Consider the following 27,272-nt stretch of genomic DNA (forward strand, 5'->3'; position numbering starts at 1 on the left):
TCAATTTAACGCCCGCCGTCCGAAACATTTCACGCTGCGGTAAAATGGAACTAAATTTTCCCCGCCGTGAAATAATTCACTCCCAATCATATGATTCGAATTGCTGTGTACTGTTACAAGGATAAACAAGGTTTTGTTCATAATGTGCAATGTGTGTAGCTTGTCCTCCGGATGATTTAATACCATCGTGCTATGTTACATAGCGTTCTGCAGAAGCTCAGAAGCCAGCGATACCCCGGTACGGCATGTAACCATTCCACAACGCTACGCTTGCGATTCTGAACCGTAGCAACCGGCGTTGCTACGGCGCGCGAGATGGAAGTTCATCTAGTAGTCCGCAGCTAGTTGGCCTATAAAATCGCGAACGCTGGGCCGTACCGGTTCACATTTCAGTCTGCATCCGCTGTGAACGTTTGGTTGTCCATTGCCGTGATCCGTTTGTGCATTGTGCGTCGCTGGTCCAAGATTCAAGTTGTGTTACCAATTCTGGCACCTAAAGCTTAACGATGTCTAATAATTCAGAGTTGAATTTAACGTTGGCCCGTTTAAATCGCGAACGCAAGGCCTGGCGTCAGAACCATCCATGGGTAAGTTGCCGATCGGCCGACAGCCGTGTACCAAACTAATGCTTCCATTATCGCAGGGATATGTCGCCTGTCCGACAAAGCACTCGGACGGTTTCACCGACATGTTTTGCTGGAGATGTGTAGTTCCCGGCAAGCCAGGGGTAAGTAACTTGGCCCAACGTCAACGATTAACGAGCTTATTCTAAATCTTCCTTGGGTTTTCCAGACTCCATGGCAAAACGGTCACTACGAGCTGTTAATGTATTTTTCCCTCAAGTATCCTCAATCGCCTCCGTTTTGCAAGTTTTGTCCACCCATCTATCATCCGAACGTTGACATCCAGTACGGATACTTAGAGCTCGACATACTGATGAATGAAGCATGGCGTCCATCGTATACGGTGAAAGACATACTGATAGCAATTAACGAGACGCTGGCCGTGCACAACCCGCGATATATAATGAATAATGACGCTGCAGAAGAGTTTCGGTAAGTACCAACAATTCCCTTCTGCATGTGTACGTCGCGTGTCCTATGCACTTATTGGTCCGTTTCACTTACAGTACAGATCCCTTGTCCTACAAAAATCGTATCCGCTGGCAGAGCATCAGGAGCATGCGCTTGAGCGGATTGTTCGATTGACGGGTCTAGGGAGAAGCAAGCGGCGGGGGAGAAGGAGCTGGGGTTTTTTTTCGTTCATGTTCCTAGGATAGACGAGACTTTGTGTGCCACGTAAAAGCGTGCCAAATTGAATAAATTTGCTGATAATAATAATAATAACGCTCTGTTAGTGTTTTTGTTTTTTTTTTATATGCCTACCGGTAATATTATCTCTCACGCTTGCCTAACCCGGATCATGGAACCCGGAAAACACAATGTCATCGCGAAAGAAATTCACAAGCTAACCTCCCGTGATTTAATCATCCAATGGAGCTTGAAAAACTGTGTTATTCGGAAGAGAAAATCGGGTTTGTTACAATTATGTATTAAAAATGGTCTGGCACGCAACACACAAACACGCGCATAGGTTTTCTCGTTGACATTCCTGCATGCTTGCAAACGGGACCGGAATTGGATGTGTTGTGGCCTGCTTTGTGTCTCTCCACCACAACGCTACAGCACTTCGTTTTGCAATGGCCCGGCATTGAGAAAAACACACAGCTTCTGGCACGGATTCACGTTAACGGGAGGACGCTTGTTGTGAGCAATGGTATTAGTAAGTAACGCTGACAGGTAAGTGGGGTTAGGAGTTACTGCGCAACTCGATGACAACTCCACCGCCGCCTACTCCCGTCCCTCCGCTCGACATGTCCTGATACTTCAGGTCCGTTTCTGGCCGGTAGCGACCAGCACCCATGGCCATCCCGTCCGTACGTGGTGCCGGTGCGGTTGTGTGTTTGTAGTAGTGTTGCTTTGTTCGGGGCTGTGCTGCGCTGGTCGGATGACGCTGGTCGCTAGCGTCATGGCGGTGGTGGACGGTGGACGCCACCCGGTACGCGTCCGGGTAATCGTCCGTGCTGGAGCTGCCACGCCGTACAATGCTGGCCGTGTCTTTGTTGAGTGTTACCGGCGACCGTGTACCGATCATCTGTTCCTGCTCACGCGTTATGTACGAGTTTAGATACTCGCGTGATGTACCGTTCGTGTGTGAATCTGCACCACCACCGCCGTGCAGGGTGCGGTACAGTTCCGGCGCACGGTTTTGCAGATTGCGCAGAAACACGTTCTTCTTGTCGAGCGTCGGCCCGTCCGGGCTGGTCCGGTCCGGGTAGTGGTCGGCACCGTTCTGGGTAAGGTCGCGGGTGCTACGGCTCACGAGATTCACGATCGACGGACTTTTCAGCTGCAGCGGTGACTCCTTGGCCGGTGCGGCGTACTGGTCGAGGTGTGAGTTGGAGCGGTAGAAGCCGGCGGCACCGTTACTGCCGGGTGCTACCGGTGGACCCCGGCTCAGCTTCTCCAGGTAGATCGGGCTCGGATCGTTCGTACCGTTCAGGCCGTGCACGTTGAACGATTTGCTCCGGTTGAGCGCTTTGTACGTGCGGGCCGGCTTCACCGGGCCCGTGTTGGCCAGCGGTTTCGGACTGTTCGTGTTGACCGTGTTCACGATCGATACGTTGATGGTGGATGAGTGCAGCGGTTTCGACCTTTGCAGCCGGTGCTGATCGTTGCGGGGCAGGGTCTGGGAGCTGGTAACACCGTAACCGGAACCACCGCCGGGATGGTACTGGACACCCGGCTCATGCTCGTAGTGGATACCGCCGCCCGGTGTAGTTGGGAGCCGGTTGGTGCTTTTGCTAAATCGACCCAGCATATTCTGATTTGTCTGTGGCGGTTGACTGAACGATCTGTAAGTATTGCAAGGAAAGGGACATTAACATCACTAGTGTTTGCTTTTAGGATATTTGTACTAACAAAACTGTGCATCTTACAGGAGAGCTTTCCATCTAAGGGAGGTGGTAACAGCTTCTTCTTCTTCTTCCTTGGCACTACAACCTCGAGAGGTATCGGCCTGCCATGTATGGCTTTCCGTGATTTAATTTTACCCGCAGCAAAGTAGTCAGCCCCTACGTGCGGGGAGAGGCGGTCTGGACGAGATTTGAATCACGGTCCCGCCGTGTGAAGACTGGCGCCGTTATCGCCTCGATCACCGGACCGCCCCAGTAACAACTCCCTAAGCCGAGAGGTAACAGCTTAGTAAGATTTTAATGTTTAAGTGAGCTTGATGTAATAGTGTAGAGATTGCCACCAAAAACCCTTGGCTCACTTTGGTTTTGGCCTTGCAAACCACACAACACTCTTAACCGGTTTTATTTTACGACTCTAATCTTTCTCGTTTCTCTGCCTTCATTCTTGCAGTGCTTGGCTGAACAAGTTTTGGGCGGCCTTCCCGGGTGGGCGTGTGCCGGCGACACCCTCGTTTCCCGACGAATGCTTAATTTACACATGGCACACGCCGACCCAAGTATGGTCATGCAGTCGTGCACCGGACATTTAAACGGCGCGACCGGGAAAAGCAAGAGTGGACATCCCCATCTTTGGCCCGTGCCCCCCAAGAACTCACCGTGTATGGGAGGAGGTGTAGACGCGTTCCTCGCGACGATCCCGCCCGGCAGATGCGGCTGCCGCTGCCGCTGCCGCAGCCGGATTGTATTTGTTTTCCTTCCCGAAGATGCTTCCACCGTACGGGTTCTCGCCGAGATAGTACTTCTGGCGGGGCGTCGGCCCACCGCTCCCGGTGGTCATGTCGGAGAGTATGTCGGACGAGCCGCGCCGTTCGGTGTAGGTTCGGTCGCGCGTGCGTTCCGATTCGCGTCTACCTCCGGCACCGTTCGGTTTGTGACTGGCTGCCAACGGTGGCTGAGAATGGCTTGCAGCTCGCTGATCGTCGCCTCCGTACTGACTCGTGTGATGCTGATGATGAGGGTTGAGCAGCGGGGAACCGCCACTGCTGCTGATGTGCCCGTCGATCACGTTATACTGCTGGTAGGTGGTGGACTGTCGCTTTTGCTGCCCACCGGCCAGTGCTGACGGGGTCGGCGATTGGGACCGTTGCTGTTGCTTTGAGCCGTTTTTTAGCTTGAGCTTCCGCTCGGCACTGGCGGAACGGATCTTGCCCATCAGCTTGCGAATGGAGTTACCGATGGCGGACCCGACACGGTTCGCCTTCGGTGGAGTACTTTGCGCACGGCTCGCTGCACGTTGCAGCGGTTGCTGGTGGTGGTGCTGCTGCGGTCCGCCGGTGTGACTTAGATCCTGGATGCTGCTGAAGCGTGTCTTCTGGTACGGTTTACGCAGTGTGGTCACCACCGGAGGGATCTGGATCGGGGATACGGAGCGACTGCGCGGAGCATACCCATGTACAATCGCGGGAGCGATCGGTTTACTGTGATACTGTTGCTGGTGTTGCTGCTGTTGCTGCTGCTGCTGCTGCTGCTGTTGAACGCCAACCTGTCGCCGTTCAAGGACTTTGCGCCGCTGTGGGACGGTAGGACGACCGTCTGGTGTCGGTTGGCCAACCGAGTGCCGATCCGGTGACACGGAACGACCGTACCTAGCGTTAAAGTTACGCGCGCCGTTAGTTCGTGGACGTGGCGTAGTTAGGTAGGCGGATGCGTACATTGGTACACCGGGATCTTCACGACGTCCCGGTTGCACGGAGGACAGCTGCCGTTGCACCGGACGCGCATCCTCACTACCAGACCGATGACGCTCGCCGGACCGATAACCTGCATCGTGGCTTGAACCCTCCAACAGAAGATCCTCCCGCGAAGCCGTCAGCCCTCGTCTAGCCGTCCGGTCCGACGTCCACTCGGAAACGCCTTGGTAAAATTTGGGCCCGGGCGGTACACCACGAACACCGGCTCGGAATGGGCCACCACCGGCAGTCGTACCGTCCGGTTCGACCGTACCACCTCCCATAGTATCACCCGATTTGATCGTCACGTTGAAGTACGTACGCTTCGTCGGTTCGACCAGTTCGTCCAGATCCTCGCGTGAATCGCGGGACGACCGTGACTCACTGCCAAAGTGTGACTCGAGCCATTTGCTCGTTTCCTGCTTGCGCGTTTCCTCCTCCTTATCGAAGTCCAGCGGCTTCTTGGTGAGCGCATCGAGCCGATCGTTTAGCACCGGCACAACGCCGGGCAGATTGTTTCCCGGTTGGCCCACCAGTGCCAGCTCTTTCGGATGGCGCCCTAGCCGGCGAGCTTTGCGCAACCGATCGGATAGACTGTCCCAGTCGGAGAGCAGCCCCCCACCGGTATCACCCGGTCCGCCGACTCGTCCCCCACCACCATCCTTATCCATCTGGGTTTGTTCGGCTGCGTAGCGCATCTCGTGTCCGATCACTTCACCGTTCGTGCCGATCAGATCGACATGCTGTTCGTCACGCTGCTTGAAGTACCGCTGGGCGGAAGACTGCGTGGTACACGACAGGAGAAACGTGTTGCATGAAGGTGGTGCGTAAGGGTGGGCTATGTGTGGGTGACCACTACTCACCTTCTGGTCGATAACTCGCTCGCCACTGTCGACCTGATCGTAGCCGGAGAGCAGTAATCGCTGCTCATCCGTCTCCGGCAGCTCGTCGTCGTATAGCTCCTCGTGTTGGCGCGTCTGTTCCTTCTCCGTTACGAGCGTACCGTCCGGTTTCGCGAGCTGCCGGATATCGGTGTCCTCGCTGTCGATGACCTTCCGCGAGCTGATCGATTGCTGCACCAGCTGTGGCCCAGTTGGCGATAGCTCGGATCGCGCCTTCTCCGACAGTAGCAGCTCCCGTATATCGTCGACACCGCTGTTGATTGCACGCAGGTACGCCTGTATGTGGGCAGCAGACCGGTGCCCACGGGTGGATGGGAAAAGATTTTTGGCTTCGTGTTAGGTACAGTGTACAGTTTTGTGGTCTGCAAAAAGGGACGTGCACGCCTATCGATGTTTTGCTTATTGGTTGTTTCTATTGCAGATCGCACTGCTGGTGTTCAGTGTCCGACAGCGACAGTTGACGCTGCGTTTTCAACCCACCCGTACGCCATATATGCCGCCCAGCCGAGGTAAGAATGAATGAGGAATGCTAGTACAAATAGTGTTTTACCTGCCCACACGCTAGACATACCACGAGGGTTCCGCCGATATAGCTGGTACTCGCCGGATGTCTTGTGCTAACGTTGGACTATCGCAGAACAAAGACCTTTCAGACGCTCTCAGGTTCGATATTCCTTTTCTGCTTTACCCTTTCACTTCATTTACTGTAAAGTGAGGGATTAGTGGGCTGGATGGATGCACAACATGCACAGCATCGTAGCTGGACTTCAAAACACAGACAAAGCCTAACCGTGTTCTACGGCACGTCTTGCGGCTGTTCACTTGACAAAGAAAGGCAACGAGTCTGCGCAGTCTCTTTGTATCCACATGTACCTGTGCACAACCCTGAAAGGCCCTCCGCGATGGCGGACGGCTTAGTGCAGCAGCGAAAGCGCAAGTTAATTCGTGATGAGCTCCTCCGTCACCCTCTGCTAAGAAGCACCCATTCTGTCTTCCCTGGCAAATGTTTCTATCGCTGGTGTAACAGTTTCTTTGTCGCCATTGTCGGGATAGGGGATGGAAGATGGATCAACGCGAGACGTTTGAAGCAGCTTGTGCCATTCAACCACTATCCGCCATCTTTGCACCGTTTATCAATAACTGTACATAATTTTGTTTGTACAGGTACATTGACATTAGTGCCAGAATCTGTTCCTGCCCGTCTGGTGTCACAGGTTTTCTCCCATATCAAACCTGTTTGTCCCTTGATGCGGAATAGCCGGTCATCCCTTTTCCGAAAGGGGTTTCGGCTCTCTTTCTGGCCCTGACAGAATTGAGTGCTACGGAAGATGTAGGTGGAATTCCTCCGGGCAGCACTCGGATCGACAGCATGCAAAAAAAGCGAACCCGGTAAAAGCATGCTGCCAGCGTTTGCGAACGTTTCGTCCCTTCACGAACGAGTTTCCACCACAGCTACCCATTTTCTTATGTACTCACGGGCAGGAGGATCGACGCCTCGTCTCACAACCGTTCATCAATCATATTGATTAAAGGGTAGCAAGACAAGGACGGGTCGAATAGAGCAGCAAGCAGTTCGCTCGTGGTACGTTCCTGGGTTACCTCGGGGACATTATTGCGAGTTATGTGTGTTTGCAATTCTTCCCTCGTTCCCGAGTCGACACAGGTACGCGCGCACACACACACACACCTTCTCTTGGTGGTAGTAATAGCTAATGTTCAAGTCTTCTGACGCCAGGTCTGCAGGCTACAAAGGGAGGGCACGAAGTAAAGCTCTCGGATCGTTTGTGACTTACAAATCTGATGGTCCAATTCATTGTTGGAAAAAGCCTTCAATCAAACGTCTCTCATTGTATTTGTGTAATATGAATGGGTTTGCTATATTAGTGAGTCAATCTCTAAGCTGCTCTTATAGTGATCCTCATTAAGGAGCATTATTCTGGCAGCGGTCCCAGGGCTGACTACTTTGCTACGGGTAAAATCAAGTCAGACAAAAAGCCAGAAATGGTAGACCGAGACCTCTCAAGGTTGTAGTACCCAGGCAGAAGAAGTAGAAGAATATTCTTGCAACAAAAAATGAGTTCAAATTATGTAAGAAAAACACACACATAGAGACAAAATGGATTCACCATACTGATCGTGACCCGAAAACTGGTGCCCGATAACACGATACCACCAAGGTTTGACGAAGCGATGCAGCCAGTGACCCATTTTCGTATCTCGTTTTGTGCCTCGCACTGCTTGTGGATGTATAGCAAAAGAAGCGACCACGAAAAAGATATCGAAGTTCGTTTCACAGTGGCAAAAACGGGGTTAACTTCAGGGAAGCAGCCTGCATTGCTAGTCTTCCTTGATGCCTGTGTGCAGACGGCTAAAGATGATAGTTCGATTTCGGTCTGATGCACGTCTTAAACATGCCATCAGTAATAGCGGACCTAATGCTCCATGCTTATCCGGTAGACAGTAGCCAGTAGTTCCCTATAGATTCGTTGCCGTATATATCCGTGTTTAACTTTGCCGCCTCTTGTCCCGCGGACAGTGTCCACAATTTGGAAACGAAGTGATCAGATGATGGCGCTCGTATCTTCATTGCACCACGGAAAAGATGCAGATCGTTCCGTTCGGTACCGAAACTGTCGTGACCGGTCGGCAGTTCCCAGCGTGGACCTGCTGCTTGCAGGCGCTTCTTCACCCCGACCTTAGCTCTTTTGCAACACCACCACACCAACCGTGGTAAGATTTCCCTCCAGTGGGTAGAGAAATGGTTGTTGGAGGTTTTGTGTTTCGGGTTGTTTCTTCCTCTTCTGCTTCCATTCAATCCCCGTCCCTTCTCGCCGGGCAGACGTGTTATGTAAAAGCACAGCCCAAAAAATCTTCTCCACCGGAGTTCGATTGCATCATCGAATACTGCTGGATCGGGCTGAATTCTGGTGGACGATCGGGCATATAACTCTCTCTCTCTCTCTCTCTCTTTGATTTTAGCTTGGTTTGTGTTCTGCGCCGTGTGAACCTGCCATTTGAGAGCCTCGTCGGAGAGAGGTAGACGATGCCGAAACGCTCAGCCAAGAAACCTTAAACGCGCTAATGGCAGGGTACCGAGCCACCAAAACTCGTGCTGAGCTTAAAGTCGCGCGCATCGCGACTTCGAGGACGTGCCTGAGGACGCTGATGTCCAAATTATGTCTCCCGAATCTTTGCTTGTTCATCGGGAAAGGTAATCTCTTCTCTCCCCAAAGAGAGAGAGAGAGACGTCCCTGAATCCTGATCGGCTGTTGGTGGTGGGGAACGACCCAAACCTGTTCTGACCGATCGTCTAGGCTGGCCGATATGCATATGCAGATTTGCCGATCCTCTAATGGCGGTGACGGTGTAACAGCGTTGGGACTGCTTAATGCAGTGGTCGGTCGAAGTTCGTCTCGGTTGCCATCACTTCAATTTCCCAACACAGCAGCAGCCCATGCCCGGACACGCAAAACGTACCGAAATAACCCAAGCGTAGGTCCCTTCACTTCGTGTGCCTTCTGTGTTGTTTCTTATGTTTTGCGTGCAAATATCCACCCATCCGTCCTTGAGCTAGTCCCGTCGGCTTACGCCCAGTAGGGTCTCACCACAGTCACACACACACACAAAAATACGGTGGAGGTCTCCATATACAACTTTCTTTGTCCGTGCGTAGATGTGTGTTATGGAATAAAGGGGAGGGAAAGGAAAGAAAAACGGACCTCACCGTATTATATACGTTCAATACATTTTGGTTCAATTTATCCAGCACCGAACCTAACCTAGCGAGCCAGGCAAAAACAGATAAAAGAAACCCGTTTAACGAACTGTTCCATTCCCCCCAATTTTTCTGTAGCCCACTTTTTTTCCGGCCAGCGTGTGTGTGTGTGTGGTTGCCGCTAATTTAATGATCGTACACGCACTCTTGTGCCTCCCCCCTTCTCCGCTTCGTACGGACGGATGCTGGTGGATGTTCGCACGTGGTATATGCAACCCCCAGCGCACGTGGTGAAGGGTGTGAAATTAGAAGAACGGTGCTTTTTTCGTTCAGTTTTCTGAGCATTTGAGGTTGCAATTTAAGGATCCAATCGACTCGTCTCCATCAACCAGCGACCCACGAAAACTTAACTCTTCCAAAACCAACAGTTCCGCTAGGGTGAAGCGACTAATGGTGACCTTTTTTTGTTTCGTATTCGCAGCAAACGGGACCTCATCTGAGGTTTGGTTTTTTGCTACTGGCTGTTATTTCGAGAGAGAGAGAGAGAGAGAGAGAGAGAGAGAGATAGAGCCTACCGAGGGGAGTTGGACAAATAATGGCGTCAAACTTCGATGCCTCCCGTCGTCGTTCTCGTCACACGTGGGTGGACGGCATTTACCGCGCAAGGTCACACCAGCAGGAAGTTGGATGTGGAGCAGGACACAGAGACAAACCGTGTCATCCGCAACGGCTGACGCTTGACAGATTACCGAAGCTCACGTACCGAAACCCAGGAAATCAACCCCCCCCCCCCCCAAAAAAAAAACAACCGATCGGCAGACGGCATCGAACCCGGAAGCTAGAGACGCCACTGGTAAACGAAGCACCAGCAACAGCAAGCTGGTACGCTGCTGTAAGCCATTGTGGTACCGCCCGTGTACCGGTATCGGTAAACGGTAGCAAACTGAGGTTGCTGGGACTGGGAGCGAAAGGAGGAAATCGCAGAAGTAAGCAAGCAAGAGAGGAAACAACAACAAAAAATGCTTAGATCAGGCCGAACCGAACTGAGCCGATTACCGACGCGCGCTAGATTGCCAGCGTGCTGAAAAGCAAATCGCAAAAACAAAACAAACAGGCACCACAGGCGTCGGTGCGTGCGTGAGAGCGGTATGCGGTGTTGAAGCCGTTCGGTAATATGATGGGGATGATGGGGGCGCAGTTTGGGCCAATCTATGGCCCTTTCCCAGCTTTTCAGCCTGTAGCGCTCGGGCGATGATAACGGAGAGGCAACAAAAACCCAATGGTTGGAAGATTGTTTAGATTGTACTGCATCTATTCAGATATGGAAGGGAGTTCTGGAACAGTAGAAGAGTTACTTTGGGAAGTTAACGCCTAAAATGTGTACTCAAGATGTATAGGCTGGACCAACTTAGACCAAGATCTCTCGGGGAAGAAATATGTCTCGACAAGAGTATCTAGGGCTAGTGGCTGAGACGATAACGTCTTGATACGGCAGGACCGGAGTTCTAATCCCATCCGGACGGACCGTTCCTTCGTAGTGAGGATTGACTATCCAACTACGTGGTATCGATTAAGTCTAGTGAGCCAGAAATGGAAGGCATGAGCTTATTAAGAACCGAACTTAGAGCTTAGGTGCTCAGCGCAACATTGAGAGGGTAGTTAGAAGATATCGGATTTGATCGTTATTTTGATCTTAGTAGTTGGTGTAAGGACTCGCTCAGAAGCACACATCTCGTATCTCGTGATTTTTGCGTAACATCACCTTCGGTTGATTGTTTCGATCGGTGCTGACAGGAATCCTACTCTGTCCGTATCATCTTCAGCACTCGGCGACAGCAGGGTTGATAGTTAAATGACGCGCTGCAGCGCTTGTCCTGTTTACAGCTCAGAACACATACACACACAGCAACACATATTCACACGACACTCTTCGGGCATCGATGAACTTTTACCGGCACATCACATCACACTTGGAGCCTGCCCATCCCTCGACTACGCTCCACCAATTCCACTTTCGAGCCACTTGATCGTTGCTAAACACACCGTCTGATCTTGCTTGCTGCCCTTCGATTCGTGCTATATTTTTTCTTTTGGTTTGCTCCACACAATCAACACCGTATAACCACACCCCGGTACGCGCACACGCTCATCAACAGTCGCAGGGCGATGGAAAAAGGACGCCGTAACCGATGTGTCCGTGCCGTTGCATTCCGGGTCCGAGCATCAAACAACACTGGCGCGGCTGCACGAAACAAAGCCCACCAGTACCAGTACGGGCAGCCCACCGGGTTAGGCGAAGGCGATAAAAGAAGGCAGCAAAGAAGCAATAACATATAAACCAGATGCCTCCACCCGGTTTCCACGTTCCACGCCGCCTGCCAGCCATAGGCTTCGCTTAGGCTGTGCGCAATGTACGGCCAGCGTGGTTCAGTCTGCCCGCTGCTGGGCAGGTTGTTGAACGGGTTTTTAGGCTCTCACACGCGAGAGAAGGCAGTCGTTCCCCCCCATCCCCCACCCGCCATCAATGAATCTGAGTGGCTCTGAGTACAGGCTCCTGAGACTTGTGTCTTGTTTCTCTCTCTCTACCACTCTCGATCGTTCTCGGCCACTCTCTCCCGCATGCTGATCAATTCGCTGACTTTTAGTACTTCGATACTTCTAACGAGCCTCCGAAAATTCCGTTCCACAGCTTCCACCCACAAACACCCAACGTCTGGAGGAACCCACGGCTGAGGACATTCAGCGTTCAGAGCACCGAGACCGGGGCACCACATAATAAGCATTGCTGCAGCACGCGCAAATAACGATCGACGAGCGACGAATGTTGATTCGAAGCGAACCAGGAGACGGCGGCGTATTGATATAGGAGTACCGACACGGTGGAGGTGAAGCGACGGCTCGGGGGGAGGTTTTTTTTTTGCATGACCCGTAACGCGGCCCTGGGAGTCTCGAGCAGAGGCATCGACTTCGAAGCAGGTAGGTAAGGGAAGCTACATTCTTGATGCTCTGGAAGAGATTATAACCAAACCGTACCGGGGCAAAGGGAGATGGCAGGGTGAGCGAGGGGGGGGGGGGACAGTGCCAGGGCTAAAGAGAGAGAGAGAGAGAGAGAGAGAGAGAGAGAGAGAGAGAGAGGCAGAACAAATGAGCCCCTGGAGGGAGTTTTGTTATGTTTGGTGGCTCTGGCAGTGCTCACCCATCTTACGTGTCTGCGTGCCATGGGTAATAAGATGGTAAACACAATGAACGGTGTTGTTTGCCTGCAGTGCCGATGCCGAATTTTTCCGAACCCGAGAAAAGGCGAGCCATAATGATGCGCGCATGTTTAACGGGCGGAAAATACAGTATTATCATTTCCAACCACTTGAAACGTTGGTGTTTGCGTGGTAGTTGAGTTGGTCTCCAAAGGCCCGGGTCACCTGTGAGTGTTGCCTTTACCTTTACCTAAACCTTTACAAAGTTGCTATACATTCCCTTTCCAAATTGATTTTTTATCTCACAAGCCAGGCTCTTCTTGTGAATCCACGTACACTCCCTAGGCGGGAGAGCCTGCGTGGAGCGAAAAACGGGTTCGTCGCCTGCAGTTGACCGCTGACTTAGCAAGGGCATTGTAGTCTTTCGTTTTGTCGCTCGACTCGCGGCTGCCGGCGAAAGAGTGGATAGGAGCGAAGTGCCGAGTGCTGACGTTAAATTCAACCCTTTAACGACTTGGATACTCTCCCCGATACGCAACGAAGACATTTGTTCCCGCCTGCCTAAGCTATCAACGGGATGCGGGTATCGGGACGCCCGGCAGTGCTTCCGAGACCTTGTGGCAAACGCCACAAGGAATAATTGACCTTTAATGGGCGAGATCATGCTCGATGGCTTCGGACTTGCTAGGTACACTACACTGGATGCAAACCAAATTTCAAACAAGCTGCGGGGCAAAATGGATTGTGTGAAACAATGAGTAGTAAAGCCCGGTGCTGAAACCTTGGCACGATGCGCCGCTCTAGTTTGCAAAGCACCTGGACCCTGAAACCGTCACGACAGAACGATGACATTGCGCACATTACTCGCTACTACCCCATTTGCGTCACCTTTCCGCGATCGGACGCACCGTATCACTAACTCGGTCGAAGGCCACCGGCAGCTAGAAACGGCTGATCTAACCTTACCGTCCGGCTGTTATTTGCCCACCCGCACTCTGCTACGACAGTGCGCAGTTACGACGATCCCGCCCGAAGGTTGTGTTGGAAGGAAGAACTGCTGCTAATGGATGCCGTCGTGTCCACCACACATATGGTGCGCACCAAAAAAACGTGTTCCCTTCGCCCCTTTTAAAACCCACCCGTTGCCCCACGTTCACGGTGTGGCCATTTTAGCATTTTACCGCGTGGCCACCAATGCTCTAACCTCCCGGAAGCTGCCGGATGAGACGGCTGCCACCACCAACCTTTGCTGCCATTGGTCCATGTTTAGACAGAACGGAAACCTCACCAAAAACATACCAAACCCGGCCTGCCGGTACGTGCGGGGCGTGCCGAATGTGGCTGTACTTACGTCGTCAGTAAAATCGCCAAAATGCTTCTGCTCGGTCACCTCGGTCCGTTCCTTGGTTTCTTCCCGCGACACCACCACCTCCTCCTTGATGTTGCGCAGCAGTCCGTCGGGCGGTCGGGCCACGATGGTGCCGCCGGCCGTCGGTGTCGTCTTTGGTGCGATGCTGCTTACACTATCGATCGGCAGGGTGGGTGGGGCGGTGTCACCGCCAGCATCGGCACCCTCTCCGGCACCGGCCAGCCGGTTGCCAGATTCGCCCGCCTGCTCCTCCGCCGGATCGCCCAGTGTACGGTGCTGTGGAGCGTGGAGCGAGAAAACGGAAGCATCATACCAACGTTAATTGGTCGTTTGGTCAGGATGGGCAGCAAAGAATGCAAAGGGGTGGGTGGGTTTTTTCGTCGAACTCTTACCTCCGTTTGTACCGTTTCCTGTTTGTCCGTGTCCTCGGTCGTGTTGGTCGACACGATCGGACCAGAATCTTCAACCACCTTGCCATCCTCGAACAGCAGCTGCCGCTTAACGCGCGTCTCTATTTGGCGCGTCGTCGTTAGCTCCGTTTTCCGCTTCTTAATGATTTCCTCTGGGACGGTAAAGTGCAATACAAAATCGTTACTAAACGGTCGTCCCGATCAGCCCGTTCAACGACAGCAATATCGAACGCTGCCCGAATGTGGGCAACACGCGGTGCACGCATTGTACGCGCCCGAATGTAGGCAATCTCCCGTATCGGAGCTTCATGAGCGGTTCGGAAACAAACGCACGTCCGTTCCGGTTGTACGCCCCCGATACCTCACCGATACTCACCTTCACGATTGACTGCCTCAACCTCGGCACTGTCCGCCGCCGTCTTCACTTCCACCTGTGAAAAGTCATCGGAAATGATTACTCGTGACAGGTAGCGCAACCCGGACGGTTCATCGTGGCCGTCCGGTGTCGCCGGATGGTTGTTGTTCGCATCGATAAGCTCGTCGGGTCGGGGTACGGTACGGTGCCCGCGTGCCCGGCCACCACCACCACCACCCCCCTGTGCTGCTGCCTTCCTGCGGGACGAGGTACCATGGGTGGCCCGTGTGCGTACACTCGGCCCGGAACGTTCCGGGGCCGTCGGTGGACGCCGGGTACGGTGGTAGGTGGAGGGCGGTGCCGGTACCGTGCCCTTGCGGGTGCTGCCGAGCCGGACCTGATAGTGGAAACCACCGGGAGGGTGGTCAGTGGGTGATGGGGCTGATGGTTTGGTTTGCGGATGATGGTGGGAGGGCGGGGCTGGCGGTGGGGGCTGCGGTTGCGGCCAAGGTTGCGAATGCTGGTGGCATGTTCCTGGCAGTACGATCAGTATTACCACCATTCGCACTGCTGCTCTCGTTTAGTTTTGCTCACTTCCTGATTCCAACACACACACACACAGGCGTTTCTCGCTCTTAAGTTCTAACACTGTCACTTGCTGATGCGGATTTATTCCCTCGTTAATGTACGGCGTTTTTTTTTTGAAATCGTTTATAATCTTTCACTCACACACGAGTTCACCTGCGGATGCGTCTAACTTAACCTAACCTGCAATACTTGTACGGGTAAGGGTGAGCACAGGTTCTACCAGGTACCGTCGAGTTTGCTGCCACTCGTCCCATTCTGCTTGCCAGTAACGGGACACGGCTGGTGATCGATAAGCACCGGCAGGTGTAAACACACTAATCATCCATCCAGTGCCACAGCACGAACGAGTCTATGCGGTGTAGTGTCTGCGCGCACAAAGCGTACAGCAACGGCCCGCCTCCCCGTTTCGGATGCCCCGGAGGTCACCCGAAGCACTTGGCCGGGGAAAGGGGGAAGGGAGCGGTAGGGGTGAATCGTAAAATGTCAAGCACACACCAATAAAACGCACCCGCCTTGCTGCGGTGGCCCCACAGTTCATCGGTGCAAACCATTAGCCTACCGGACAGTAAAGCCTTGCGGTCCCGGGTTTTCGGAAAATTGCGCCCGAAGGTCTGGCCGAGCGGGTGAGAATTGTTTTTTAATGAGCTGAAACCTCCACACGCTCACGAGCAGGCAGGCAGGCGAAGATGCGATAGATGTGCTGTACGGCGCATCGCCCGCACTGGGGAAGGTCAGCGAGACTGGCAGAACGGTGGACGGCGAGCGATGGTCCGGTTTCTCCGGGCGGTGTACATACCGCAGGGCCTCGAAAGGTCGGTCCAGCCGTCCGACTGTTTACATACACATTCCGTGGTGACAACGCGCACTTACAATGTACATTGCACCCCTACGCAAGTCGTACATATTTCGTCAGCGATCGAGTGCCATCCACCTGATATGTGTATGCCCTAACGCTTCGTGGTGGACCTCCCTGGTCCACACCAAAAGGGTTCAATTTGTAAACATCAGCATAGTCTTCCCATTTTAGCGTCAAACATTCCCCCCCCCCCCCCGCAGGGAGCGCAGAGGAGATGGCGAAGTAGCTCACGGGATGTTGGGGCGTTGGGCAATTGAGGACCCCGCTGCTTCGTGACAATGATAATCGCTAAAATAAACAGCCACACCGGTAACTCGACACTCGACTGGTGGCCGTACTGCGCAACATGCGCCCAACATCAGTATTGCACCATCCCGGCTGCCGCCCGCACAATGGCGTCTTCAGTTGCGCCACGGCAACAAAAGGCGACCTCTGGCGGCTGACTGTGGAGCGACCCAAGACGGCGGAATTTCTCCAACGCTCCAACGCGAAGGATGTCGTTGCCGGTTGGACCACGGGTTTGCCGGACACGTTTTGCCCGCAGCGATGGGGAACGTGTCGCACACGGCTGGCACACCGCTGCGGACGCCCTTTTCGGGTCTCGGTGGTCTGAGAACTCGCAGGAGTGGTCTTTTACAGAACTCCAGTTTTCGGGGTGTGGAGCTAATGGGACACCCCGCCACGCCGTTGGTTGACTTTTTGTGCCAATTATGGTGCGGTTTGGTGCTCGTGCCTTCAATCAAGTATCAGTGTGTCAGTTCTTTTCTGGGGGGGAATGTTGGACACTGTTTGAGGAACTCTGTTTGATAAGCTGCTCAATCACCTATCTCCTCTGGATGTCCGTTCTAATAAAAAAATATCCAATTGAGGATGGTTCAGATTTGGAGGATATATCTACCTCCCAGAAGCTCAAGAAGCGAAGGTGATTCTTCCAAGAAGAACTCCAGAACTCCGATTCGATACATATGGACATACCTGATTAAGGAATCTACTGGATAGCTTAGGTTCGACGGATATCTACCTCCCAGAAGCTCAAGAAGCGAACGTGAACTCATGGCGACTCTTGCAAGAAGACTCCAATTCACTTTATCCACCAGAAGACCTTTCGGAGCGCTCAATATCTAATGCCACAAGCACTAATAACTGTACTCCCTTACCAGCAAAATTTCGCATCGTATTTCTTTCGCACTGAGCACTGAGGTTCGGGTGTCTAAATTGGCGAACGGAAGCTGATTATGGTGTCCACTCCGTTTCCGGTGTTCCGGTGTGTCATCGTAACGGGAATGTCACAACCGTCAAACAATGGCAACCAAGGTTCAGTCTCTTCACCCGTTCACTTTTTGGTCAAAATTTCCACAAAACAAGAGTTGATAGATGATGATGGTGATGGGGGGGAGGCTTTCGGCAATCGTCTGCTTGTCCTTGGTACGGGGTGTCCGTCTGGTTGACGTTTGTGTACCCGTATCTAGTTTCCCTTTTTTTTTTTTTGAGCGTAACGTCCCCTCCTGCCGGTGTTCCAATGCTTCGATTTTCACTTTCACGCCATGCGCACACTTTCCCGGCTGGTGTGTAACACTGAACGGTAACGTACTACTGATCCCTCTGGACAGCAACGCTTGTGCCCGTGAGGATGCTCTGGTGCCACCCTGGTCGCCCGGTGACGTTTCGGTACATTCTGGAGTAGCGACACTGGTGGTGGCCAAGAACGGACGATCGTAACTGACGTTGGTCATCGTGCTTTACTGTGCTCGTGGTCCACCGAGCTGGTGCCAGTATGGACCATGCTTTTCTGCTGGCGCACACCGACACACATAGCTGTCCCTACCTTTGTCCGCTTCACTCCGCTACCTCTCCCCATCCCCCCCTCCCCCTCCATTGATCCATCAATTGGTCCAACCGTGGTGGAACGCACGCACTAAAGGAAAATTCTCACATTTCCCCCTCTCACACGTTCTCGTGAAGCTCGGCGCTTGTTTGGGAGGCCAATTACGCTATCTAGCTCGCTTCAGCGGCCGGCTACCAATCGGTCCATCTCACCCTATCTCTCTAGCTAGCTGCAGCTGTGTCTTTGGAGAACCCTCCCACCCTCACACAGTCCGCAGTATGTGAGGCGTTGTGTTGTGTAGAGATCGCGTTTTGTTTTCGATGTCGTGCGGTTTTATACCCTGCCGCTCCATCCCTCGCGTCCCCAATCCATACCCTCGCGCAATACTCCACTAGACCAGCTGATGAGGAGGAGTTGCAGCTTGTGCAGCATAAGGTTAGGATAAGGAGGGGTGGGCCCGTGAAACGTGTGCCTTGGTGGTAAGGCTCACTAATGCGGTGCGCACTTGTGCCGTTACTCATTGCCATCTAATACCTCCTCCCCTGCGATCCCCTCCATCCCCCGGTCCCGTCCTCACTAAGATGTCAGAAGTTCGGGCCGCGCTCTAGCACGGCGGGTTTCACTTTCGTTTCGTTCATTGGCGGGCGGGCACGTTTCGGTTGTTGTGTTGTTGGCGGCGCCCGCATTGCAGTTTACCTTTTGCCCATTCATGCAAACACTCTCACACGCGCGCCACCGGCCAAAACCGGCAAACTGGCACTGAACTGGAGTGCCACAAACCACACATCCACCACCACCAGCTAGGGTGGCCGAGCCCTTTTTTTCTCACTGTTTGTGAGCGCCCTTTGCGAGAATGCGGGTACATAAAGAATGTAGGGCGAACTGTGAGTGTGGTGCAAGTTGTCCTGACAGTTGTTCCCTCACCAAGTCAAGCAAATTGACTCCTGGCAAGAATTCATCAAATCGCAGCCCGATCTTTCACGTTAGAATGTGAACTACAACTGGCGCAATCGCAGCAGCGGCTATAGTTCCCAAGCTCCCAGCTTCTTGAAGACTACTCACTCAACAAGCCAGCCTGAGATTGTCTGACACGATGCTACACACCATGGAGCGGAACAAGTGGACATGCACTTTGCCACCCTTCCATAGGCCATCCGAAACCATCCTTGGCTTATGTAACCCGTACACCCGTAAGGCCCAAACGAGGTTTCAAAATCTGCTCCACAAAGCTTCTACCGAGGAGATGATGAGATGCATCTCCCGGGCAGGGTTAAAGAAGATGCGCTTCGCTGCAATAGCAAAGCAAGCTCCACTGCTGGTACGGCGGTGTATGGCGGCTTGTTTGCACCATTGCACCCACATTAGCATAGAATTCGCGTTCGTTCGTGGCTGCAAGTTGATTGATGAAGCTACCCGGCGTGGCCCCGAATGCCGAAAAAGCCGCACGCCGCTTCTCGTCTGTGAACGAGAGCAGTTTTTGTCGGGCGGAGGTTTTCTACTGTGGGGCCAACCCCACCTGTGACAACTAGCTTAGACCTGGTGGATAGAACAAAGCCGTACACACGGACCGCTCGTAGTGATGGTATTGGATTCGTAGGGCTGTCGCCTTGTCGATCTGCGGATCGTCTATCCTGACCGGATATACGATCCCAGCCGGGCGAATTTCCTGTATTCCGGGATCCGTTCCGTATCCGCCGTCGTTCCCGTAACACACGGCGGGGAGGGTCACTGATTGCTACTAGTGCTTCGAATGACGTTTCGAACACGCGCGCGCAGACACACACAACGATGCTTGGTTCACAAACGAGCCCATCAGCTCATCGAACAAGCACGATGGGGGAGTAAGAAGCGACTAAATGTGGCCCGGTTCGCACAGCCTGATTTTAGTAGACATCGCTTGCCTGCTGCTGCTGCTGCTGCTACTTCTGTCGAAGCGTTGCACATCGAAGCGGTTGAAGATGCGATGCGATGCGAGAGTACCGAAGGGGGTGTGTGTGTGTATGCCTTCGTATAACCCTACGACTCCGGCGATGGTTAGACGTTCTCTCTGCAAAGGACACACACACACACACACGCCCGTTCGAGCGTACTCGTGCGAGCTCACACGACACCTCTCGAGAGTGCGGACCAGTCACGATCACGAACCGCGAATCGGTCCGCAATTCCGATTAGGTCCCGCGTGCTCGAATTTCGATTTGGCGGTACGCTTAACACCCCCAAACCAAGGATAGGTCCGCGTGGAGACGGTGGGAAGGTGTACGGCCAAGTACAGCGCGGATTATCCAGGCACGGGCAGACGGGAGCCCAGGGTTACCGGGAGCACTTGGTTCCGTTTCGCTGGAGCCGTGGCTGAGGTTGCTTTTTGTTTTCATTCCCATCTTGCCGAGGATATACTGGGAGATGCACATACAGGAAAAAGGGGAGTAGCATCACGCGTGTGTGTGTGACGTGTTTGACATCTCGTTTCAAGCGGCGTATTGTTTTCGATACCGGACCATGAATCATGAGCCGGCTTTTCTGGACCGGAGAGGGAGGGAGCTCGTGACTGTGCAACCCCCGTTCGGCGACACGTTCTAGTACGCAGGCACGCAGCCATCTCTCACGGTTCCATTCGCGAGCGGCCACCACGATGGCTCGGCTTACCCGGGCGGTGTTGTGCAATCGTTAGTTGACCCATTGCACAACGGCATATATGTCCGACGTGCGTGCACTCGATCGTGCACAAGGATCACGGACGGGAACGGAGTGGAGCATGGAGATCGTCGCCCGATATGACGTGTCTGCGTCGGACAGTATGGGATCCGTTCATGCGATAGGATCGCCAAGAATGTGGCATTGGATGTCGATCTCGTTGATTGCTGTGCGTTGCCTCATCGCCTCGCCGCCTTGACGGTGTGCTGGTGTCGTGTTTACAGTTCTAGAGCTTGACATCATCCAATTCGCACAACACCGCACGCAAAACCCGCACCATCACACTATCGAAGTCGACACTGCTCATGTGTGACAATATGCCTCTGGCGGCGCGCTGTCACAGCCCGAGAGCGGGCGCGTATCTGAATATGCGCCTAAATGTATACCACCCGCACTACACGCATTAACGTTCCGTACACGTTAATTACACTCCAGCGCGTGACCATGACCGACGAACGAGCTTATCGAACCTGCAACAGTTTGTTTGGCACCGGGCATTCCGAATACTTACCACATTTTCGACGACCGAAGGACTGACGCCCTCCAGGGCGAGCCCTTCGTAGCGTTGCTCGCTGACGATCGCGTTCGGTTCGGTGTCGGTCGTCGCACCACCGGCAACGGAACGCTTCGAGCGGCGTGCTGTTGTTGTTGTTTCGGTCTCCCGTTGCACCATTTGCGGGCCTGCACGTGCGAGAGAAATACAAAAAGAAAAAGACGGTTAGAAATTCTTACCCACGCAACGGTAAGCGGATATTCAAACGCACGGCGATGATTGACGCCACAACCGTTCGGACGCGGCGCTGAAGGACATTTCAACGATCAACGTTCGATTGCTCTACCATTGAGATCGTAAAGCTTGCGATTGGTGCTATAGGAAGTCAAATAAATCTTATGCCGACGCTGCTCGTGCTGGTCGGACGAATGGACACATCAACCGCCAGTGTCGATTTGATCGTAAAAGTCATCGATGCATGCCGAGAGAAAGGGATCCGTATATTTATATCGACAAGAACCCTGGGCAGACCCGGGTATGGACGGGTACATCCACTTACGTTAGCTAATAAAAATGGCACCGAGAATAACAGCTACAGGGATAGTTGTGTTGGGGGGGAAGTTGTGGGAAGTTGAGCACCCCACACAGGAATCGCTTTCCATGCCAAAGCTGTTATTTAAACGCGATTCGGATTGTATGAAGCGTGAAATCGTCGGTTGGCGGTGGTCAGGTAGAGTACGCATGCGTACTACGCGTCTGCCGGCAAGGCGTTAGTGGAGAATTCATTAAACTCCGGTAGAGTAGTGTAAGATCATCTTCTTAGCCGTATCTTCTTATAAGCTGTGAGGTCCTGAGAGCCTGGACCATTCAGAGCAGCTAGTTCTTCTTATAGGGGCCCATATTGGCTCAAATTCTGTGGTTCTGTGAGCAGATCTTGCATTCTACCTTGGGGTCTTCAAGGTGTGATAATCCGCCACTGATCTGATGAACTATTGCCACTGTCTTAACTGCCTATTTTATTGCGCATACGCATTTCTTGTATTCCAATCCTCCAAGTCAACGCCAACGCTTGGTCAAACGGCGTCAGTTGTATAATCATTGTCCCTCAGTGTCCAAAAGTGTAAACAAATCCGACCAACTTCGACATCTGATACAACAATCCGAACCCCGTCGGTGCTCCGCTTCCGAAGTAGTCTAATTATATGCATCGCATGTCAGGTCGATCAGATCACAGAAACCCTTAACACCTACGAACATACAGCGTCCAATCGGCCATATCCCGCATGACATAGCTCATTCCATTAAATGTCGGCTGTGTTTGTGTGTGTGCCTTTATTACCACACTACGCTCGGCGATCGCTATAATTCTAGCATCAGAAAATTACAACCTCACGCCATCAGTAGGGAAGTAGTAGTAGTGCACGCTATGACAAGTCAATGCGACCTTTGGTAACGCTCAGTGAACGACATCGTTTAATTCTAATCCCGCAATGTGCGCAGAGACGGGGGAAGACGCGACACTCGACCGTAATGAAATGCAACTACATATGGATGATGACGGTGGACGCGCGCATTCTTCTTCATCCATCCCACAGTGCCCGCACACACACACACACACTTCGGGATGCCATTCCATACCGGGTTGCATTCACATTCGCAACAATCGGGCGTCATCAGTGCGCAATTTAATGCGTCCAACCGGGTCCAACAAGATAATGCACACCGCGACCAATCGGTGGACAGAACCGTACCTGGAAGGTATCCGGGGGTGTGGACCCTGGCGGAGGTGACCTTCGTCGTGGACCGTGGTAGAGCTGCGTATGGGTATAGATGGGAGGAATACGCGGCAATCCATGTCCCCGCAACGGATGATCGACGAGATCAATGATGGCTGTCGATGGTTAATAATGTATGAGAGCGAATGAAGTGCGCGCGGGTGGAATGTTGATTGTTTTCACGGGCCAACTTTCCGCGTGGCTCCGCGGGAATGAAGTTGCGAATTTTTTGTCGCACGGTCAGATCGTAGCTACCCGCCCGTGACCAAGTGCCGGAACTGGCGGGGAAGCACTCAGGATCGCCCAAGTCCTAATCCTCCATCCAGCTTATGGCTGCGTGCAGTGAAGTATCACCTATCACTACTCCCATAATGCATATTTTATCACGAGTCAGAATCTGTAATTTCATCAGCTCAGCAAAATGGCTAAACACACGCGGCATTTACCTTACCGATGACAAACTTCACACGAAGCCGAGCGTGACTCATCGGAAGGCATCGGCACGTAGCTTGACGTCAGAATTCGTCGAACCTTGAGCGGTGCAAAGGCGTCCTCTACCTGTGTAGCGGCACCCAATTATGCAAGCCTTGCTTTCGACGCTTCAGCAAATATAGGTTTATGGTTTGACGAACTTATTTACGCAGATAACTGTGAAGGACGTTCGAGCTATGGTGGAATCTGGTCCAACGGTGCCATTATCACCTGGTGGATATACCACGCAACCTTCTCATCGCTGCCATTTCCTTTTAAATAAGTTTTATTACAATCAGGAAGCGGTGCTACGAGATTAACCGTCGTCTCGGCAGGTCGTCGTACTGACTACAGAACTGACGCTTTGGCTGTCCGATGATGCTGACCCTGACCATAGTTACCTCGGTCGATCCATGACCCGGTAGACTAAAGGATGCAGCAAACCGACTGACTCGTTCTTTCTCTCTCTCTCTCTCTCTCTCTCTCTCTCTCTCTCGCTTCTGCTTCAGAAAATATGTGTCATGTCAAGAAACCCCCAAACACGTCCGCCTTAAGCTGAGGTCCAAAAGCAAACCTGATTTTTTTTTTAAAAGCACAAGGTGAATCACCTTTGCGCGTAGGTGGGTGAGGTTTCAATTTGCGTTTTATGTGAATTGCGCCGAAAACCTGCCGAGGTACTCTGCACGGCACGGGACTTGCTGGACGTTCGGACATTTACACTCGATCGCTACACAACCTACGTGAGCTGTCAGCGCTATATACGGGAAGTCCGACAATCCGTGGTGAGGATCGATATCGATCTTACCTGTATGTCCTGGTGCTGGTGGACCAACTGGCTTCAAGAAAGTATGGCCGACTACACCGCCCGGTTAGTTGATTGCGTCCCTGTAGCGTTAAAAAGGGAGACGAACGTTTGAGGTGGCTCATTTTACGATTATCGTACCCGCAGACTTACCGATCACAGGCAGGTTGATGGTTGGGGCTGTTCCGCTAGGTGAGAGGTTAGGCTGGCAGAGGACCAATTCTTCGGTTGATTGGATATGCCGCGTTTGATCTTGTTCTGTTTCGGCTGTACCCCGAAGCAAACAGATGAACACTGGCACACGTGTGCCCCTGGTACACACACATACACACATACACACGCACACACACACTCGTTTAATGTTTATCGTTGTCCTTTCCGTGTCGGCTTAATAGACTAAGGCATCAACGCACTATCACCTCACTATCACCTGAGCTAGTTTGAAGTCGTCCTGGCGTTGGATGAAACTGCTCAGAATTACGATGTCTACCTGTCAGAAGAGTAAAACAACGCTCTAGGGTCACCAATAGTTCTGCGCTGATGAGGTCGCTTTCCGTCCGCGACGACACCTTCTAGCACACGCCGGAAGAACGCGCAACCGAACTGTGAGCGCTGTGTAGCGATATGGAGTTGCGTTGCGAAACGCTCGTCGCGACACGGCAATCACGTGCGATGGGGTAGGAAAACACCGTCCGGACCCTACCCGGTCGTGATGCCCCGGTATGGAGATCTTCGGCTCGATCGATCGTACAACGCTTCGGGTGCGCAGGTGGACAAATATGGGCATATTAGCGTGTACGGGCCCGCGCAAACATCACCATCACCGCTGGTTGGAAGCTGCGTGTCCAACAAATGGACAACGGCACAAAGACACACAAGCAACCGTTCGCGGTGTACGTTGGTTTTGCGCTGGAATCGTTTGCATTTCATTAGCGTAGGTGGTAAAGTTGGGCAACGCTTGCTCCATCAGGTGGGAAGAAGTACTTGCGCCTTATCCTGGGCCGAATTCCGCAACCCGATTGCTACAACATTCCACAACTTTTTAGGGATTACTTACGAGTATCTGAAATATGGCGTCTTAATATGCAACGCCAGCTGTACTTCAAATCAGCCTATCAAACACCAACATAAGGCGCCATCATGTTTGTGTAGACGGCCATTATCTTTGACATTGTCAACCATATGGGTTCTGCTGCTGCTGTGCCTCACCGTGCTACTACAACGGTCGAGGCGGACAAAAGAGAGAGAGAAACCTTGAGGACAAGAGGACTCCGAACCAAACGTCAGCCCACGTACTGCTCGGCGGTGGAATTGATGATTTCTCCCACGCATCACTTGGACGTGATTTTTTTACGACCTGGCAATCAAAACTGCACAGAATCGATGAATACGTTAAACACACGAAAAAGCAACACACACACACACACACGAGGTACGTGTATACTTTCTGTATCTACATGCGGCAGGTTCGCTTCGTGTACCTCCATAAAGAGCTTTTAGTTTCCGGCATTGATTACGCGCAATGTTGAACTCGAGATCGTACCTAGACGATTGCCCCGCGCTTGGGAACATCATGCGTGCGTGTGTGTGCGTGTATGGTCAACTGTCATGATTGGCACACAACCATCTTCGGGTGGGTCGTGGACTTCGGACGACAAGGCAGGCAGGTCGTCTGTCCACTTATGGCGCGAAAACCGGTGACTCGCAAGGAGAACCGGTGTGCTCGGAACCATTTGAAGTCATTCGGTTCGCTTGCGCAACCTGAACCTGCTGCCGTTTCGGATTGGAAACCGTGTGTCCTCGAACCCGTGTGGCCCAACGAGGGCGCCAGCCTCGAAAGACACTGCGACGAAAACCCAGACAAAAATCTTTCTTGGATCTTTCGTCGATAAACACTTCGCTGCGTTCGATTATCAGCAGCACCGATCCTCATTAGGAGTTATTGCTGTGCCTTTGCGCCAGGTGCTGATCTCTCAGGTTTGGTCCCGTGAGTCATCAGCTGGCTAGCGCTATTCGCGTCGTTATATTTGCTACTGTCAACCCGGAATATCACAACCGGCAAAACCCTTGGTCGATAACACCTTCCAATTTCCTCACTTGGTTTGGTGATGGTCTCACCCTGCTATGACACTAGGACACCGTCACACTCACAACAGGTTGCAGCACGGTTGATCGGTGATAGATCGGTCGGTTTCTTCGGTGTTTGGACCACCACGGGTACACCGCCGACGGTTTCCTGCACATGTTAATCACGTCAGTGCCGCGGCGTTACTGGCTGCAACGTTCGCGCTCCAGCGTCTCCGAACGGGGCCCGCACGTGCACCGTCGGGACTGGTGTTGGTCGTACGAAGTCCCTTCCCCCAGCTGCGCTGCCCACATACACATGCGCAGCCGTAGCTGTGTGCTTTCGCGCCCTACACCGGTCGCGCGCAGAGTTTACGCAAACGGAGGAAGCTTTATGCACACTCCGGCTTGGGCCACGGTGTGGTGCTACGTCGTCGGGGCTACCTGTTCGCCCAAACAAAAAAGAAAGACCTTACACGCGTTGTAGAGTCGGATCCGTCGCTGTTTTTGTTGTGGAGTTATGGCGCGAAGTATTTCCTCGTTCGGTGAGCATGCTTCGAGCATGTTTTGTACGATGCCGGCATGTTGTTACGCTCGCCGTTAGACAAGACGATGCAACATTTGGACACGGTTTCGTTCTCCCGCTGTTGTCCCAGCGGTTGGTAGGTCCTGGTAGCCTTCCGGCTACTACTACCATACCATAACTGGGCCATCCACACCTGCGAATGATTACGAGGGGCCCAGCAGAGTCATGATAAGACTCGCAGCAGTTGGGAGGGTAGGTTACGCTTGCATCAGATAAGTCGTAATCTACATTTCGGATGCAGTAGAAATAAACAAAAACATCCCAATAGAACTAGAAATCGCACCGGTTTACTATATTTTGAAGGAGTGGGGGGAAAACAATTACTTGACATTAAACTTGTAATAAGGGCTGTTACTTTCAAAAAAACAAAAAGCTAAATTATTTTAGAAATATTATAGGGAAAGTTGGAGTACTGTAACTTTAACTGGATTAGCACTTGATACACATCCGGTACGACAGCAGTAGTAGTAGA

General features: G+C 52.6%; 2 protein-coding genes and 1 long non-coding RNA gene across 9 annotated transcripts; 2 read left to right on the top strand and 1 right to left on the bottom strand.

Moving 5' to 3' along the window:
• The first annotated feature begins 16 nt into the window (after positions 1 to 16).
• On the top strand, positions 17 to 1,473 carry LOC118509877 (SUMO-conjugating enzyme UBC9-B-like). Of its 2 annotated transcripts, none has more exons than XM_036051248.1 (5): positions 17 to 130; positions 204 to 587; positions 644 to 727; positions 793 to 1,055; positions 1,130 to 1,473. In XM_036051248.1, the coding sequence occupies exons 2-5, from the start codon at positions 507 to 509 to the stop codon at positions 1,206 to 1,208; spliced, it is 507 nt and encodes a 168-aa protein (XP_035907141.1). In that variant the 5' UTR covers positions 17 to 130; positions 204 to 506; the 3' UTR covers positions 1,209 to 1,473. The 2 variants fall into 2 exon arrangements, with proteins under 2 accessions (XP_035907141.1, XP_035907045.1); XM_036051152.1 differs by having other exon boundaries at positions 62 to 238; positions 394 to 587.
• An 8-nt stretch (positions 1,474 to 1,481) lies between these two features.
• On the bottom strand, positions 1,482 to 26,439 carry LOC118509174. 6 transcript variants are annotated; one of them, XM_036049740.1, is made up of 10 exons: positions 26,302 to 26,439; positions 24,304 to 24,640; positions 24,154 to 24,233; positions 21,121 to 21,290; positions 14,671 to 14,725; positions 14,277 to 14,446; positions 13,867 to 14,160; positions 5,568 to 5,882; positions 3,631 to 5,486; positions 1,482 to 2,914 (listed from the first exon to the last, which is right to left on the bottom strand). In XM_036049740.1, the coding sequence occupies exons 4-10, from the start codon at positions 21,280 to 21,282 to the stop codon at positions 1,810 to 1,812; spliced, it is 3,957 nt and encodes a 1,318-aa protein (XP_035905633.1). In that variant the 5' UTR covers positions 21,283 to 21,290; positions 24,154 to 24,233; positions 24,304 to 24,640; positions 26,302 to 26,439; the 3' UTR covers positions 1,482 to 1,809. The 6 variants fall into 6 exon arrangements, with proteins under 6 accessions (XP_035905633.1, XP_035905801.1, XP_035905713.1 ...); XM_036049908.1 differs by having other exon boundaries at positions 26,269 to 26,423; XM_036049820.1 differs by having other exon boundaries at positions 26,248 to 26,423.
• Positions 5,822 to 8,785, top strand: LOC118510155. The gene is made up of 3 exons (XR_004905980.1): positions 5,822 to 5,946; positions 6,028 to 6,115; positions 8,586 to 8,785. It is a non-coding gene; the product is annotated as an uncharacterized LOC118510155 (long non-coding RNA).
• Positions 26,440 to 27,272: the final 833 nt, after the last annotated feature.

The sequence above is a fragment of the Anopheles stephensi genome, chromosome X (assembly GCF_013141755.1).
Source record: "Anopheles stephensi strain Indian chromosome X, UCI_ANSTEP_V1.0, whole genome shotgun sequence".
NCBI lineage: Eukaryota > Metazoa > Arthropoda > Insecta > Diptera > Culicidae > Anopheles > Anopheles stephensi.